This window comes from Gymnoscopelus microlampas (assembly GCF_963454915.1).
Source record: "Gymnoscopelus microlampas genome assembly, chromosome: 3".
NCBI classification, from domain to species: domain Eukaryota; kingdom Metazoa; phylum Chordata; class Actinopteri; order Myctophiformes; family Myctophidae; genus Gymnoscopelus; species Gymnoscopelus microlampas.
Window position 1 is genome coordinate 4269598 of NC_139940.1, and position 12500 is coordinate 4282097.

A 12500-nucleotide genomic window follows, 5' to 3' on the forward strand; every position below is an offset into this window, starting at 1 on the left:
GAGAGGTACACATGCACATGCACATGCACACAACCTTGACACTGGAGTGCATCGTAGAGAGGTACACACACACACACACACACACACACACACACACACACACACACACACACACACACACACACACACACACACACACACACACACACACACACACACACACACACACACACACACACACACACACACACACACGAGAGAGAGACCTAGGTCCAGGTCAGTATACGTAACTCAGGGCTAATGAAACGGTGTCTTTAAACCCTCAGAGCGTACAGTAGATGAAGTGAGTCAGTGATGAAATGACTTCTACATCACTTCATCACAGCTGACAGCAAATCATTGTCTGGACGCAGCCCTGGTTCCGCTGCTGATCACACACACCAGTCAGCACTGCAGTGGGACTGATGGGAACGTCGTTCACCACACTGGTTCACTGCAGCAGGGACGTGCACAGATAGACTCTAGGTGGTGCTAGAGCACCTGCCCTTTGCCCTCTTGACCAGAAGTGCCCTTTTGAAAAAAAGAAAAAAATTTTTTTTTTTTGCCAGTTTACAGCAGGGGTCTTCAACAGGGGGTCCGGGACCCCTAGGGGGTCCTCAGAGTTACTACAGGGGGTCCGCCAAATCTTTATGTGATATGATTTTTCTTTTTACCATAACCACTCGAAACCTAGCATCCCTTTTCTGAGGAGAACTTTAGCCAAAAATAGCAGATCTACAAGCTCACAACGCCTCGCGCTTGTCGTTCTTGTAGATCTGCTATTTTTGGCAAAGAGGTATAGGTGTAGAGGGAAAAAAGAGCAGACCAAGTAAACAAAAAAAGTAAAATTTACTTGAGCACCTGCCCCTCAAAATGTCTGTGCACGCCACTGCACTGCAGTGGGACTGATGGGAACGCCGTTCGTTCACCACACTGGTTCACTGCAGTGGCTTTGTCGAGCGCCTGTACGAACACAATTGGCCCGTGTTCGGGGGATGGGAGCCGGGCGGGGAGGAGGGTGATATTTGTCTGGGGGCGGCACCTGCCAAGCCAGGGCGGGTGCTAGGCATTTTGGCGCCCTAGGCAATATTTTTCCTAGGCTCACATTTCAACACCAGACCAAGAGGCAGTCCACTCAGAGAGTGGGCGGAGCCTATGGTTTGGAACCAGGCTAGGTTTAACGGGGTGTAGTTTGTTTGGCTCAAAGAAAGAAAGAAAACTACAAGTGAAATGGCTGCCAAGTGCAGGGTCAACCACAGCACTCCTTTCCCAGTGGTTGAGGCCCGGTCAACATTCAAAGTTGAATTCCAAGCACATTAAAAGCCACACGTTTAAACACCGCCAAGTAACAAGTCGCAACGGGAAGCTCCACCCATTTGCTCTCATAGAATGAAAGTAAAGGGAGAAGCTGAAGCTTGTCTTTTGAGTGTTCGCGCATGACTGAACAACAGCTGTGAAATCATCTTTTTTCTGGGTCGCGTTAACGAGCATGTGGTGCATGCCGGATTATTTCATTCATAAGTGGCTCACGACTGTTGCATATGTCTACCTTCTCCTCTCCACCTCTCCACCTCTCTCTCTCTCTCTCTCTCTCTCTCTCTCTCTCTCTCTCTCTCTCCCCCCCTCCCCTCCAGATACAGGAACACAGTCAGCCTGGGCAGTGGGTCCATACCGTGTGTGTTCTGTAAGCCCCCACAGTCTCTAGAAGCCACTAAAGGCTGTGCAGACTGCAGGTCCAACTTCTGTAATGAATGTTTTAAAGTGTACCATCCCTGGGGCACGCCCCGGGCACAGCACGAACACATCCTGCCAACCAATAACTTCAGACCCAAGGTTAGTGTGTCCCTCTCCTCTCCTCTCCTCTCCTCTCCTCTCCTCTCCTCTCCTCTCCTCTCCTCTCCTCTCCTCTCCTCTCTTCTCTTCTCTTCTCTTCTCTTCTCTTCTCTTCTCTTCTCTTCTCTTCTCTTCTCTTCTCTTCTCTTCTCTTCTTCGAATCAGGGATCAACTCTTTTTTTCGGTTTCCTGATCCGGTCTAGAGCGGATATAACCCACAGCGGAAACCAAGAGCGCCGGTGCTCCTCCAAAATGATTCCCCTCACTTATAATTTGATTCGTTTGGTATAATTGTTTAATTTCATTTGGTATAATAATAATCGTTTGGTATATTATTTTAATAACGCAGCTAGCGAGACTAAACTAATTGATTGCCATTAGGCCTATGACACGTGGGGGACAAAAGAAAATGTGACGCCAACTGGAACCCACAACCGGAAACCATTCCCCTCCCACTTTTCTCTAGACCTCTCCTCTCCTCTCCTCTCCTCTCCTCTCCTCTCCTCTCCTCTCCTCTCCTCTCCTCTCCTCTCCTCTCCTCTTCTCTTCTCTCCTCTTGTGTGTATTTGTGTTTATATGCATTAGCTTTGTGTTGATATCCTTCCGTATATCCTGCCTTCTGTCTGTCTGTCTGTCTGTCTGTCTGTCTGTCTGTCTGTCTGTCTGTCTGTCTGTCTGCCCGCCTGTCTGTCTGCAGGTGTTGACGTGTCCGGAGCATGAGCAGGAGAGGCTCCAGTTCTACTGTAGGACGTGTCAGAGGCTGCTCTGTCCGCTCTGCAAGCTACGCCGGGCTCACCACGGACACAAGGTTCTGCCCATCGCACAGGCCTACCAGGCACTGAAGGTATACGGTTAGGGCTGTCACCACTGTTACATTTTACTTGCCCATTAATTGTCGCTCAAATAATTGTGTTTCTGTCGTCGAACGTTTGGAGAAAATTACATTTCTGTTTGTCTTTTAAGATTGGTAAACAAAAGGTACAGTCAGTCCTTTTCCATTAACTATCCCTACTACTATCCCATTGGTCCTCTAGGACAAGATCACCAAGGAGATCAACTATATCCTGGCCAATCAGGAGACAGTGCAGAATCAGATCACGCAACTGGAGAGTACCGTCACGCAGATGGAGGTGAACCACTCTTTAACTTAATTAACCAATCACACGTCATGTTTATAAATACACGCCCACATAAATACACACCCACTGGGACAGTCTTCTACTGTTGGTCACTGGGAGCTGACCAGTACAACCACAGTCTACTACTGTTGTACTGGGACCTGACCAGTACAACCACAGTCTACTACTGATGGCCATTCTGCAGCTCCAGTGGAACCTGAAATGTCCATTCCATAGATTCCTTCTCTCTCTGTGTCCAGTTGAACAGCGCCGTGGCCAAGGAGCAGCTGAACCACTGCCTTCGGGAGCTGGGGGCCGCTCTGTGCGAGCGCCAGGGGACCCTGGTCGTGGCCCTGGAGGGGTCCCACACCAGGAGGGGAGAGGCTCTGTCTGCCCAGATGGTGGAGAGGAACGGCTTGCTGGAACACGCGGGCCTCATGGCGTACACACAGGAGCTCCTGAAAGAGACGGACCCTCCCTGCTTCGTACAGGCTGCCAGGATCACTCACTGCAGGTGGGCACAGGAGAAAACACACAACTATGTATTCACAGGAGAAAACACACAACTATGTATTCACAGGAGAAAACACACAACTATGTATTCACAGGAGAAAACACACAACTGTGTATTCACAGGAGAAATATGTGCGAGGAAAAGACATTTTCAGTGGACAGAATATATCGACACTGTCTCCATATATATTTTTTTGTAATCTTTTTAATAATTAAAGTATTATTATTAAAGTAATGCAATGCAGGTCCACAAATAACGATTTTTAGCAGCCTGCCAGCCTATGCTGGTCATTACCGTCACTGCAGGCCGTTCGTTTATTCCTCCGTTACCCAGAATTCCATTTGTTTTCACCAGAAAACGGAAGCGTTTCAAAAAGCGTTCTTTTAATTGTTTTATACTATCTGTGGATCGTTTCTCTTAGCCAGTGGAGCTTTAGTTACCGTGAGCTGTGTTTTCTTTTTCTGTTTTTTTTTCGATCTTCAAATCCTACAATCTCTTAAAAACAGCGTGAGATTCCTTTTTGTTATTAGTGCGGTAGTTTCTGGCCTAACAGGAAACCGGTGCGGTAGTTCCTGGCCAAACAGGAAACCGGTGCATTTCCGTTTCCGTTTTCCGGCCGGATGGATATATTTGCTGTTAATTTATTTCAAAATGTATTTTTTCACACATGTTTGTATATTTTGAACAACAGCTGTGAAATCATCTTTTTTCAGGGTCTCGTTAACCAGCATGTGGTGCATGTTGGATAATTTCATTCAATAAGTGGCTCACGACTGCTGCATACGTCTACCCTCTCCTCTCCTCCTCTCTCTCTCTCTCTCTCTCTCTCTCTCTCTCTCTCTCTCTCTCAGGTTAGTGAAGGCTATAGAGCACCTGCAGTGTTTCACTCTCTCCGCTGATACCTCGTTCAGACACTTTCACCTTGACGCCTCCAAAGAACTCAAACTCATCAGCAGCCTGGAGTTCATCAGAGGTAGGGTGTGGATGTGTGTGTGTGTGTGTGTGTGTGTGTGTGTGTGTGTGTGTGTGTGTGTGTGTGTGTGTGTGTGTGTGTGTGTGTGTGTGTGTGTGTGTGTGTGTGTGTGTGTGTGTGTGTGTGTGTGCGTGTGCGCGTGTGCGTGTGCGTGTGTATGTGTATTGATCAGTTTTAGTTTAGTTTTTTTTATTACATTTTAGTTGTAGTTTTTAAGGTATCACGAGGAAAGCCTTGATTTATAGAAGCTTAAAAAGGTATTATGGAATAATGCATGATATCAGGTGCTGGAGGAAACACTCAAACAAAGATCATTCATTTGACATGATCTTTGTTTTTATTTCATTTTCAGTGGTTGTTATTGTTACATTCATCACTAAATTGGGTTTGAGTTAACACAATTCTTTCTTTTAGTCAACTACATAAAAAAAAACCCTGACAGAGTAGCTCAGGCCAGGGGCCAGAGCCACACCCATATTGGCACAGTTTTTTTTAGCTGACGGTGATGAGAAACAACTCTTTAGCTGAGCTGGTGGAATAACAACACATTGATGATCTTTCTGGACCATACATGGGCAACCGGCGGCCCGGGGGCCACATGCGGCCCCCACCTTCACTTAATGCGGCCCGCAGGTTAAAAACGGAATACTGATATATTATTGATTTCAGCTGTTACAATTCCAAACATGCAAACATGACCCACTTTAATTACTTCAGTCTATATTAGTAGCTTAATGACTAGTATTGCAATTATATTGTCTTTTATATCCCATATATATTTGTATTTAAGTTCATAAAGTTAACATAAGTATAACTAAATGCATTTGAAATGAAATAAAAATGTTATTTTTCAGGATTCCAAAAAAAGTCTGGATTCCTATTCAAAAATAGCAAAAATAGCAGATCTACAAGCTCAAAACGCGTCACACTGCGACGCGCTTTGAGCTTGTAGATCGGCTATTTTTGCTACTTTTATGTGACATAGAATGGCCCTACAGTATATGCAATGTGGCCCGCTGGAGTGAGTGTGTAAATATAGTGGACCATCTCCATCATCAAAGTTGCATCACCCCTGTTCTGGACTAATCCAAGACCACACAGTTTAAGTGGAAGATTAGGTGCTGAGCTTCAGAGTGCTGTATCCTGAGCTGCAGATCTGAATATCATCAAGTAAAGACTTTAGACTACGCCTATGAAGGCTGTGTCCATCATATCGTCTCTGTCATCATAGATATAGAAACCTAGATACCTCATTGGCCTCTGCAGTTCGTTGGAGCGACTGGTATCGCGGTCGCCATTTTAGAGTATAAGCAAGCTAGCTACAAGGCATTATCTCACGAAAAATACACAAACATTATGGAGATAAGAGGTTTCTGCCCGACAGCAACGATATCTGTGAGTAGCTGTGGGGATGTGCTTGCGCCCGATTCATACTTAATCACGCGTCGAAAATAGCAGACCAACAAGTTCCCAACGCGTTGGAGCGGATGGATCTCAAGGTCTATATACGCCGGGAGCGTTTTTGCTATTTGTTTTTAGTTTTTTCCATGCTATTAATTCACCTGAAAACACAAGGCGCCGGGAACTATGATTGTTCTGGAGGGATTTCAATTTGTTAATGGACCCGGTCCTTGACCCTAGTGGTGCTGCTGTGCGTACGTACGGTTCCCAGGGGCCTCTCCCTGGCGCTGCAGGAGGTTTGCAAGACTTTCTGATTAATGGACATTTGGAGAATCCTGAATAGAAATCTAGATTTTTTTTCTTTCATCAGTACACAAGACTTAAAGGTATACTATGTAGCTTCTCTAGCTTACTGTTTGTAAACAAGGATTCAATCTTACCACCCCCCCCCCCCACCCATCTCTGTCCGAGAGAGGGGGTCGCTTGTATTGAACAAACATGCACATGGGAGTTTGAAATAGTATCCCTTTGAGCACACCCTCGCGCTGTTATTAGCTGGTAACGCACGAATAGCATTGGAAACACAAAAATACAGCGAGAGTACAATGTGTTTCTGCAGGTTAACACCACCACTCCAGTGACTGATAATTGCTGCTATAGAGGGAAGTGATAGGTACAACAAGAAATGACACAGTCATATCAGCTTGCAGCAAGCTATGCCCCTTTGAAAAGTACCGTCAACTATACTGTTTCAGAGACATAGCGAATGTCATTCTTATCAAGCTATTAATTTCTATGTAATGTAAACCTGACCTGAGTTTCTAATGATCTAATAATTTAACCAGGCTATTGTATCAGACAGAGTGCTGACAACGTCGTCAGATAGGGGAGGGGCGGTCTCTGTAAACTCCTACCGTATGTATTTCTACTCGCACATGCATGAACACAAACAGCTGTTTCTGTGTCCGCTCTAGACCGGATTATGCAAATTACAAAGCGAATTTGACAGCGTTTAAAACACGGTCCAAAATACGTCCGATAACCATTTTCTTCATCGAACACGGCCAGCATAGCATTCTGACTAAACACACTATGTCATACATGTGTTTAGTAATGTACTTTTGCGTTCTATCGTTAAATAAAACCATAGTTGCCAGTCTGTGATCCTGTCCGCATAAACGCCAAACAATATGTCTGTTTCTGCAAAAATGAGCTAGCCCTTTCATTGGCTGGCCGAATGAGGAACAGCGTCACAGATTTACCATAGAGATGTATACAGTGGCCGAAAACAGTATTGCATCCTACAGTGACTACCATAGACATTGTATGTTTAGATCCCATATGCTGCGTAGTTGTTTAGATGCCATATGCTGAGAGGACATGGGAAGCCATTGGCGAGCCCTCATTGGCTGGCCTTTTACCAAGGCCAGCCCATGAGGAAAAAGTGATAGTTGCAGCGTCTCTTTACCGATCAGTTCTGCAAGCTGATAAAAATATAGGTAACCCTTCCTTTTACTGTACGGTAATTACCGGTAATTAGTATTTACTGGGTAATTTAACTGGTAGTTACCATCTAATTGCCTGGTAATTACCAAGTAAATAATCATAATTATCTGGTAAATGCCTGGTAGTTGACAAAAAAAACTTGGTAATTACCAAGTAATACTGACCAGGTAATTTGCCATGTAATTACCTGTTAATCGTATTACCTGGTAGTTACCTGGAAATGACCTGGTAATTACCTGGCAATTACTGTAATGTAAAAGGAAGGGTTACCAAAATGTATATTGGTTTGTTATGTAAACCCAGGCCAGGGCAACATACTATGCCTTTAATTAATATCCAAATAATGTATATCTTCTGATACGGGATAATTCATCAATTCAGCGACAGAGTCAAAAGGCAACGCAAATAATAGGACCAGTAGAAGCATACAAAAAAAAACAGCAAACATAAAACAGGAACCAGCAAATAAGTAAGTAAGTAGAGCAAATATAGAGTGGTTAAGGACCGAGATTCAAGACTAATTGGTTGTCTGTGTCATCAATGGGTGAGGAATGGGAGGCTGAAGGCCATACTTAAGGGATTATCCAACATAATTGCTTTCGTAAAAGGATTAATGCACAAGAACTGCTAGATTTGGAACATTTAATTTAATATGCGAAACAGAGATGAAGCAGTGAATGCCACATACAGTAAGAGCCTGAGATAACTGACTAAACCACTCATTAAAAACACCTGTCCTTTTATGAAAAATAAATTGGTTATAACAAAATAAATTAATATTGAAAAAACACGGCCCCTCACGCATTAGAAGGCCAATATCAGTCACCAGAACCAAGGAAGGGTGTTTTCAATGATACTTAAAATGGATTTTCAAGTTACAATGGGTTTATATAGGAAGGGGGGCGTGTTTGTTCAAATTTAAATTAAATATCTAAATACTGAATCAAGCAACTTAAAATACTCTGTATTCTGTCTGTGGAGCTCACAAAAGCCAGAGTAGACGTTCAAATGACCCCAAACATGTTTGAAGTGAAATAGCCCTTTAATATCCCAGTTTATTCAGCGCCAGACAAAGTTTAGTTAGTCGTCAGGGTTCTCCATTGTCATGTGACGTCAGACTCGACAGAACTCGAACAGAAACCTATAACCATGCCGATTTGCACACGTCCGTATTTGGGCATATCTGCACAACGGGCAGGCTGATTCGCGGCTGATAATGAGGCACTTTGCATCACGTTATCAGCCTGCCCATCGTTGCCGGGGGTTACAGTATTGCGTTGACGTGTCGCAAACAACCAAGACATTTGCATATCGTTTCTGCCCGACAACAACGATGTGCAAATGTCCTGTGGCCGTAAACGTAACCTTTAATTTATCATTATTAGACAACAAGCCCCGCCTTCCCTCTCTCCCGCAGCCCCATTGGCTCCCGTCATCGACACTCAGAAAACGCTGGCCTACGACGAGCTGTTCCTGTGCTGGCGCCTCCCCCAGGACTCCGCCCCCGCCTGGCACTTCTCCGTCGAGTACCAGCGGCGCTCGGGACTGACCGGAGCCACGTGGGGCGGCGTCCGGACGCCCGACTCCGCGTCGGCGTGGCAGCGCATAAACGAGGTGGGCGGGACCAACGCCGTGATCGACAGGCTGGAGATGGACAGCGTGTACGTGTTGAGGGTCCGAGGATGTAACAAGGCGGGGTTTGGGGAATACAGCGAAGACGTTTACCTGCACACCCCGCCTGCACCAGGTGAGACTGACGCCAATCTGGCAACCCGTGGGGTAAAACAAAAGAGAAAAAAACAAAATACGTTTTTGCAGTGGTGGAAAGTAACTAAGTACATTTACTTAAGTACTGTACTTAAGTACACTTTTGAGGTATTTGTACTTTACTTGAGTATTTCCAATTTCCAATACTTTTACTTCTACTCCACTACATCTCAGAGGTAAATATTATACTTTTACTCCTCTACAATTATTTGAAAACTTTAGTTACTAGTTACTTTTCAGATATTAACTATGATATAATGAAACATACATTAACCACTTTAGCCCTATTTTATACATAGGCTATTTGAAAATAGCAGATCTACAAGCTCACAACGCGTCGCATCGCGACGCGTTGTGAGCTTGTAGATCGGCTATTTTCAAATATTTAGTACTTTTACTTTTGGTAATTTAAGTACATTTTGATGCCAATACTTTTGTACTTTTACTGAAGTAATTTTTTTATTCTGGACTTTTACTTGTAACAGAGTATTTTTATATTGCAGTATTGGTACTTTTACTTAAGTAAAGAATTTGAGTACTTTTTCCACCACTGTGGGGCACCATTTCCTTTTTTGTGTAGAAACAGGAACTCCCCGAAAAGCGAAGCTAGAAGCGACGCATTTCAAGCTTGTAGATCTGCTACTGGGGATATTTTCTTTTAATTTGAATCCTGAAAAGTATTGGAGATATTAGGTTTCCACCTGAGAGAAACACTGGTACGTACTGTTATACATACTGGTACGTAGTGGTTACACTTTATAGTTCGACTAATACACAGTACTGGCAGTGGCGCGGGAAGGGGGGGGGCTACGGGGGCTGCAGCCCCCCTGGTGATGGGAAGGGATTTAAAAAAAAAATGTTTTATTACATTTAAATTTAATTAAAATAATTAAATAACGTAACCCTAACCTAACCCTAACCCTAACCCTAAAACCGAAATAAAGTAAAGGAAATAAAGTGCCAAAACCCACCCAAACCCGCACATTTTTCGACCCGAACCCGCAAAAAAATCGCGCGCGCGCGTACGGGACGCATGCACGTGCGCTGCACGCGCGTGCATGCGTCAGGCGGATTCCCCCGACGCTCAGCCCCCCTGGCTATTAAGTACTTCCCGCGCGCCTGTATACTGGTATTATTTATACCAGTAGATAAACTGGTCCCACTCCATGACTCGGTCACACCAGTAGATATAGTGCCTCTAGTTTATTTTCTTTTTTTGCGTCTTACGTATCATTTCTGTCAGGTGGAAACCTTGTACGTCCAAAACCGTTCCTTTTATTATTATTTACAAAAAGTTAAAAAGTGAAAATAGACGATCTACAAGCTCACAATTCGTTGTGATGCGACAAATTGTGAGCTTGTAGATTCACTATTTTCACCACTTTTGTGTGACACTCTTGCATTCATTTATGACACAACTAATGTGAAACGTGGAGATACAAGGTTTCTGCCTGACAGCAACAAAATAAAGTGTGAAATTGTGTCTGAACTGTATATTTTCGTAGCATTTTATTTGCTCATTATTGCATGTTAATTCTATCATGGTGCCAATCAGGAGAATACTGTAGGACAGACATTGGTTCTCAAAGTGGGGTCCGGGGACCCCCAGGGGTCCTTGAAGGGATTCCAGGGGGTCCCCAGCAAAAGTACTTAATACAGCATCACAATCATTAACCACTCCATCCATTAATGTACGTTAGCTATTCAAAAATAGCAGATCTACAAGCAAAAATATACAAAATGTTTGGACAATTTGGAACAATTTTGAATCTTCTCTTCTGGGGATCCCGGACACAAAACCTTGTCAGATGGGGGTCCGCGGCCAAATACACATCAATTTGGGGGTCCATGACATAAAAAGGTTTGAGAACCACTGCTGTAGGAACCAAGCTCAGCACAGGGCAGGCAGAGGCAGCTAGGGCACTTCTAGTCTCGCGTGGCCAGACTGTTGCCTCCAACAATTTTCAAATGTTTCCGGTCATACAGTCTGGGACTCGGAAGCTCTGATCATGATTAGAATATAAACCGGATATGAAGCCTCCTCCCCACTTCCGTTTCGTCTTTACAGTCGCGCAAATTTATCCTAATATAAATACAAATCATCATAAAGTATATTTAGCTTGCGGCTTAGAAGAAATGGAAATTCAAGAATAAAATGTAAAGATATTTTAAAATATCTTTTCGTGAACGCAAGTGCCAGTTTCCTCTCTCGGATTTGGGGAGGTGTAGTTCCAGACTCTATATAGCATTCAGAGATTGTGGAATAGTTGTCTGGCAACTCGAGACTAGGGCACTTCCAACTCCAGGGTTTATTGGCGACCAAAACAGGAGGATCAGGCACAAGGCTAAGTCTAAAGGCCAAGCAAAAGGTCAAGAACTGGAGATTGTTTCACTATTAGCACTATAGGAATAATATAAGTTTCACTAGGAGCACTAATAATCCAACAAGGAAAACAATGGGGAACAAAATATAAGGAGCCATAACACACGTCAACAACAAACGTCGTGTACTGGAAAGGAACAGAAAGGCTTTGCAGGACACAGGTGAGCTCCGTTAGCAATTAACACGATGGATTAGACAAGGCAGGCAACAGGGAACACTAGAACTTTACTTCAAAATAAAAGGAACACAACTGTAAATCACTCCAACTACGACAAAGAACCAGAAAACAATAAAATGACACTACAAAATAAGGAGACAGTATTCATTCCTTTTCTCTCATCTCTCATGTCAACTTTGATTAACTAATTTCACATATTTTCTCTCTCCAACTCTCTACCTCCACAGTTCCTTTGTTATCGTTATTGTTTCATCCCTTCCATCTTCACCTCCTTCAAACCTCCTTGTTCTGTTGTTCCCTGCACGTCCAATTAACTCTACACCTCCTTCCACTGCTCCTCCTTCTATCAGTCTTTCCTGCTATCCTTTCGGGAAGCTTCTTTATCATTCATTTCCTATCTTTGCCTCTTTATCATTCATTATTCTGAATTTAATTCACAAATGAAACCAGTTTTCAACCTCTCTGCTGGTGTTCAGATGTATCAGCTGGTTAGGGACCAGTCGAAATGTACAGATGGGGGTCCCTGGAGGAAAATAGGGGAGGGTCATGCCTTTCTAATTTTAGTCCAAGGGAGGGTCAGCAAATTTGACTTTGAATCCAAGGGAGGGTCATGCAATTTTGAATTGATAAAATAGTCAGTTTTTTATAAACCTTTTTAGTACAGCAGAAAAGTGGTCAATGACCCCTCTCTATTTCAAAGGATACAAAGGATTCAAATCAAGTTCACCTTGGTCTATTTAGAATCAATGACGGTCGTTAACAAGCCATCAATGCATAGCCAGTGTGAACGACCCAGTCAAATCTATCAGCATCTTAACGATGGTGGTTGAACAATCAAGCAAAAATTC

General features: G+C 43.7%; 1 protein-coding gene across 1 annotated transcript in view; it reads left to right on the top strand.

The window, feature by feature from the left end:
* trim46a (tripartite motif containing 46a) overlaps positions 1 to 12500 on the top strand; it is a gene marked incomplete at its 3' end in the record, with an annotated part of 23742 nt that overhangs the window by 7074 nt on the left and 4168 nt on the right. The window contains exons 4-9 of the mRNA XM_084051333.1: positions 1615 to 1812; positions 2510 to 2656; positions 2847 to 2942; positions 3191 to 3444; positions 4296 to 4417; positions 8742 to 9071. Coding sequence (XP_083907459.1) covers positions 1615 to 1812; positions 2510 to 2656; positions 2847 to 2942; positions 3191 to 3444; positions 4296 to 4417; positions 8742 to 9071 — 1147 coding nt within the window. The remainder of the gene's footprint in view (positions 1 to 1614; positions 1813 to 2509; positions 2657 to 2846; positions 2943 to 3190; positions 3445 to 4295; positions 4418 to 8741; positions 9072 to 12500) is intronic.